This window comes from Choristoneura fumiferana, chromosome 27, assembly GCF_025370935.1.
Source record: "Choristoneura fumiferana chromosome 27, NRCan_CFum_1, whole genome shotgun sequence".
Classification (NCBI taxonomy): domain Eukaryota; kingdom Metazoa; phylum Arthropoda; class Insecta; order Lepidoptera; family Tortricidae; genus Choristoneura; species Choristoneura fumiferana.
The window spans coordinates 1,922,903-1,927,805 of record NC_133498.1 but is presented as its reverse complement, the minus strand read 5'-3'; the positions used below and the strand labels follow the sequence as shown (position 1 = coordinate 1,927,805).

At 36.9% G+C, this 4,903-nt stretch overlaps 1 protein-coding gene across 1 annotated transcript; it reads right to left on the bottom strand.

The window, feature by feature from the left end:
* Positions 1 to 505: 505 nt before the first annotated feature.
* Positions 506 to 4,422, bottom strand: LOC141443573 (presequence protease, mitochondrial). The gene is made up of 2 exons (XM_074108881.1): positions 4,271 to 4,422; positions 506 to 3,997 (listed from the first exon to the last, which is right to left on the bottom strand). The coding sequence occupies exon 2, from the start codon at positions 3,962 to 3,964 to the stop codon at positions 920 to 922; it is 3,045 nt and encodes a 1,014-aa protein (XP_073964982.1). The 5' UTR covers positions 3,965 to 3,997; positions 4,271 to 4,422; the 3' UTR covers positions 506 to 919.
* Between the last annotated feature and the right edge of the window lie 481 nt (positions 4,423 to 4,903).

Genomic DNA, 4,903 nt, shown 5'->3' with positions numbered 1-4,903 from the left:
AATACAATAACTCTTTATTGCACATCAACACAGTAAGCAGTACATAAAACACAGATAGTGAGAAAAATAAAAGATTTACGTAGAATTTGGGACTAGGAGAATCTAAAACTATAAAAGAGTAACTAGATGGAGACCTGAAATGTGGCTGGCATCCTGGCATGTTCCTGGAGGTGCATGAAGATGAAGAAGGGATAAGGAGACAGCTTTTTTAAAATTTTCTACGAAGGCATAGGGCGCAAGCTAGTCATTTATTAAATAGCAATTAAGGGTGAAGAACAAAAAGTTGTACGCAGGTAGTTAGAATTACCAAAAATAAAAATAAATTGTTAAGGTGTGCATCTTTTTGGTCAATATCATCAGCATCACCTATTTACTAATAATTACGTTATTTTCGCATCCCTCCCTCCTCCATCCTGTATAGTTAATTTGTCAATAGTTTTGAACTAAATCTTCAACAAACGTCCCAAAAGACGTCGAAGAGTTGCACAAAAATAAAAATAGTAAGTTGAGAATAAAATATTTATTTATCTAACTTTGCGTAATACTCTTCAATAAATAACCAATAACAAGCATCATTTTAGAGTGATGTAATCCTTCTTTACATTTCAACTTAACACAGTGCTATGTTTTAAATTTAGTAATAGGTAGTAACATGTTTTTGGATTGGAAAAGATTTACATGAGGTTTATGACACCATTTTTTGTTTGCAGCAGCTCAAATACTGCTATTTTTAACTGACAAATAGTGATAATCTTCTCTATTCTTCACTGTTAGCATCACGCATAATGTCTTTGCCTGATATTACTCTGTTGGCTTACGAAAAAGACAACTTAAGCTTTTCGTGTCATCAAACTTCGACTGAAGTCCATCAATACTAAATTCTACCATTCTGACCATAACTTTTATCATGTTCTTCAGTTTACTGCTGGGGGCCACTAATCTTATCCCACTCCTCGCCTTCTTTGGTCAGTTGCTGAGATGCACCTTCTCCGATCACGCATTTACCGGCCCACTTGTCACTGCCCAAGTATTTCTGGCAGACCTCAATCAGGTCTTCTTTGTTCACTGCTAGAACACGCTCCCTCTGCGTTTTCCAAATGTCATAAGACAGGCCATAAAGGAAGAGGTCTATGCCTTTCATGTATTCAGCGACGGGCTGGTCCATTTGCTGAAGAATCGACAGTTTAGATTCGAACAAGTTCTGATCATCCACTAGGCTAGTATTTTTGGAGACCCAATCTGCCGTGTCGTCAAAAACATCCATGGTGATCCTTGAATTGGGATCTCTGTAAGAGTAGTAGCTGAAGATACCGTCGAGTGTCAGCGCTGCGCCGCCGCCGTAGGCGCCATTCTGCTCTCTCACAATAGGATGGAGGTATTTCGACGTCAAAAACTTAGATAATACTCGTAGCTTCGGATAATCTGGGTGAGAATAAGCCACAGTTGGGATAACTTTGGAGCAGAAGTTGACGGGTATATTCATTGATATATGAAGGCCCCGTTTCGTGTCAGGCATTTTTTCCGAGTCAATCCAATTGATGCGATTTACGTCCTTGCTGTCTTTGCTTAAATCTGCACAGAATTTCTCCACAGCCGGCAGAACTTCTGTGTTCGTGTTGCAATAATGGAATGCTGCTCTCAAATTGCTTCCTGTTAAAATTTGGTTAGAAATTTCATCAATTGTGCTTGCAATTTCACTAATACTGTATTTGTTCTGGGCTTCTTGCATGCTCATCACATGGTGTAAACCTTGGAGTTTTTCCTTGCAAGCGTCTACAGACGACACTAAGGATCTTGCTGCTTGCATGGCAAAAACGTGTCCGCTGTCAATAATTCCAGTGGTCAAAGATGAGCAGTAGTTAGTTAACAGCATTTTAAGGCGTTCCTCGTTTTGGAAATTAGGTTTAGCAAAGATCTCCCTCCAGATATCAAGCATTTTTGGCAGATTTTCGTCCAAACAGTGGCTTGAAATAAGCAAACCTTGTTCGTATTGGTCTCCTTGATCTATGTGCTCTGTGATATGGGACGTAAAGCTTAACCCTGATGTGGATTTGCTGATGTGTTTGTCAAAGTCTCTATAGTTGTAAGATTTGGTATCGAATTTGCCCAAAATATAGTTGAAAAATGGCAGTAACCCTCTTTGTTTTTCGTTTAGTCCTTCAGTTCCTAGTACACCTTTAAAGTAAGTCACCCCATTGGTGTTGGCTTCCAATAACTGCAAAGGCACTGTTCCTGCCAGTGTATGCTTTATAGGGGGTGCTGTTTTGTTCAGTGTGATTTCATTAATTTTGAGACAAGGTAGAATATCTAAATCTTGTTCCTTCTTCTGTGCTCTGGACAATGCAAGACCTTCATTATAAATGGCTTCTCTGTCAGCATCGCTCAAGGCTTTTATTTTACTTTTTAAAGCCTTTTCTTCAGCTTCATTGAAAATGTCATCAAATTTAGGGTTTGGTTGCATGGTCATAATCAGTTTGTGATTGTTCAAAATGAAGTATTTCTCCAATGTGTCTTGAATGTAGCTGGGCTTCAAAAGGCTGTGTTTTAGTTCCTTCAGTAGCTTATTCACTTTGAGAGCATCTAGGATAGGTCCATTATGGTTCCAGAGAGGCATCAGGTTGAAGAGAACATTCAAACCAAATTTAGGTGACTGGTGTTTAACCGAAAGTTCAAAACCATGCAACACACTTTCAATGTGGTCCTTCTCAAAGCCTTTTTCGTATATTTCGTGAATCGTTTTAGTAACAATGTCATCAACTAATTTGAAATTAGACTTTTCAACATCTCTTAAGCCTACAACAAATAGAGTGTCTCTTATTTGATTGTCATAACCTGTGAGGCCATTGTAACCACCAGAAATGTTTTTTTCTATTAGGCTTTTGTAGAAAGCAGAATTTGGACCAATCAGCATGAGCTCAGCCAGAGCAGTCAGCATAAAAGTGTCAAATATGTTAGTAATGTCCGACATGACAAATCCTATAGCAATTTGGTTTTGTTTCTCAATGGGACCGCCATACTGGTCAACTCTACAGCTTATATTGGCATGTTTTGGTATCTTCCATCTTTCCTGTGGTGTTACAACTGTATTTGACGGATCTAAGTATTCACAGTAACTCAAGTATGTCTCATTCAGCATTTTGAGGTTAGAATCTAAAGGAAAGTTCCCGTAGGAATAGATTTTCGCGTTACTCGGATGGTAGTGGGTCGCATGAAAGTTTTTCAAATGCTCATGTGACAATTCAGGAATGCACAAAGGGTCTCCACCAGATACATATCCATAAGTGCCTTTAGGAAGTATGGCGTTGATGAACTTTTGACCAAACAAAGAGTTTGTCTCTGAGAAAGCTCCCTTCATTTCGTTATAAACAACTCCTTTGAAAGCCAACTCTGATGTTTTGTCTTCAAGGTTAGTGTGTTCTAATCGCCACCCTTCTTGCAAGAAGTCTAAGCGTAGCAGGTTGGGCTTGAACACAGCATCTAAGTACACTTTCTGAAGATTTCTGTAATCTACTTCATTCTGCGAAGAGAATGGGTAAAATGTATAATCAGGGCCTGTTAATGCATTCATAAATGTTGCCAGAGATCGGTTCAACATTTTGAAAAAGGGATCTCGAACTGGATATTTCTCTGAGCCGCATAGTACAGTGTGTTCTAGAATATGTGGAGTGCCCATGGAATCTAAAGGTGTAGTACGGAAGCCAACTGAAAAAACATTGTTTGCATCATCTCTTTCTAAATGAAGATACTCTGTTTTTGTCTTTTCATGTGTCAATAGAAATGCAGTCATATTGTATTCTTTGATATGTTCAATATTTTTACAAAGGAAGCCATGGACCGTCTTCCCGGCTTCAATTTTTTGGGGCACATTTTCCTTTTTTCGCAATATGCCTCCGCTGGAAAATCTTGTTGATGTGAAGCGACTTTGAAGGCCCCTCCATCCGCAATTATGGAGTCGCGCGTACATTTTACCGTTTAACGACTTTGTGCCTCAATTCTCCTGCAAATATACATATCACTCACTGGTTTTAAAAGTTCCAGTTACGTAAAATGAGTTTCAAATTATAAAATCGCAAGGTTCGGGTGTCTCTTTCGAAAACGATTAAATAATCGTGTTTTTAATATATAACAATGTTAGGGAGTGAATGACGTTAGCTAGCAACAGTCGAACTGTATTATATTTATGTAAAAAAATTAGAAAAATAATTTGTTGTAAAGTCTGGAGTGTTACGCCGAAAACAAATGAAACATGGTGCAATATTTTCATACTTACATAAACGGTAATAAATACGGAGGAATTTTCCTTCTTATCTTAGAAGTTGTATTTGTAATATATCTTAACGAATATAAGATCTTTATATTATCATCTTCGATAATATTTTTGGTTGAATGAAAGAAAATGTTAACCTTTTGTAGCACGGGGAAATTATGACAATTGTACGTAATGTTGCCTTATAGTATTTTTAAATTACTCCAATTATTTAAAATGTTTTCTTTCAAAAATTCTTGCTGTTTCCATAAATTATGTACTATGTTAATTTATTTAATTAATCAGATAAAAAGGTTTAATGACTTAAAATTATATTTATTGGCTTAATTAGAAATCAGTATAAAATGTAGGTTCTACTATATTTACAGAAATGGTAACACCTGTGTGCGTTTCGATTTTGCACTGGTGAAAATGTTTTCTGCAACAAAAAGGCAACAATCGATAATTATCATCTTACTATCAATCATTTAATACTTCAAACATGCTTTGATTGTTATAGAGTTAAATGTTTTTTTGATTTAAATACCACTGAAAAGGCAAAAATCTCTTAATTCACTTTCACAAATCACTGAAATGCATGATCATGATCAAAACAACCAAGGCGACCAAGACGCAATATTTTGACGTTTCTTTTCT

What these genes read in the sequence shown, in the direction of transcription:
- LOC141443573 (XM_074108881.1), bottom strand. Translation starts at nt 3,964, where the DNA reads ATGTACGCGCGACTCCATAATTGCGGATGGAGGGGCCTTCAAAGTCGC.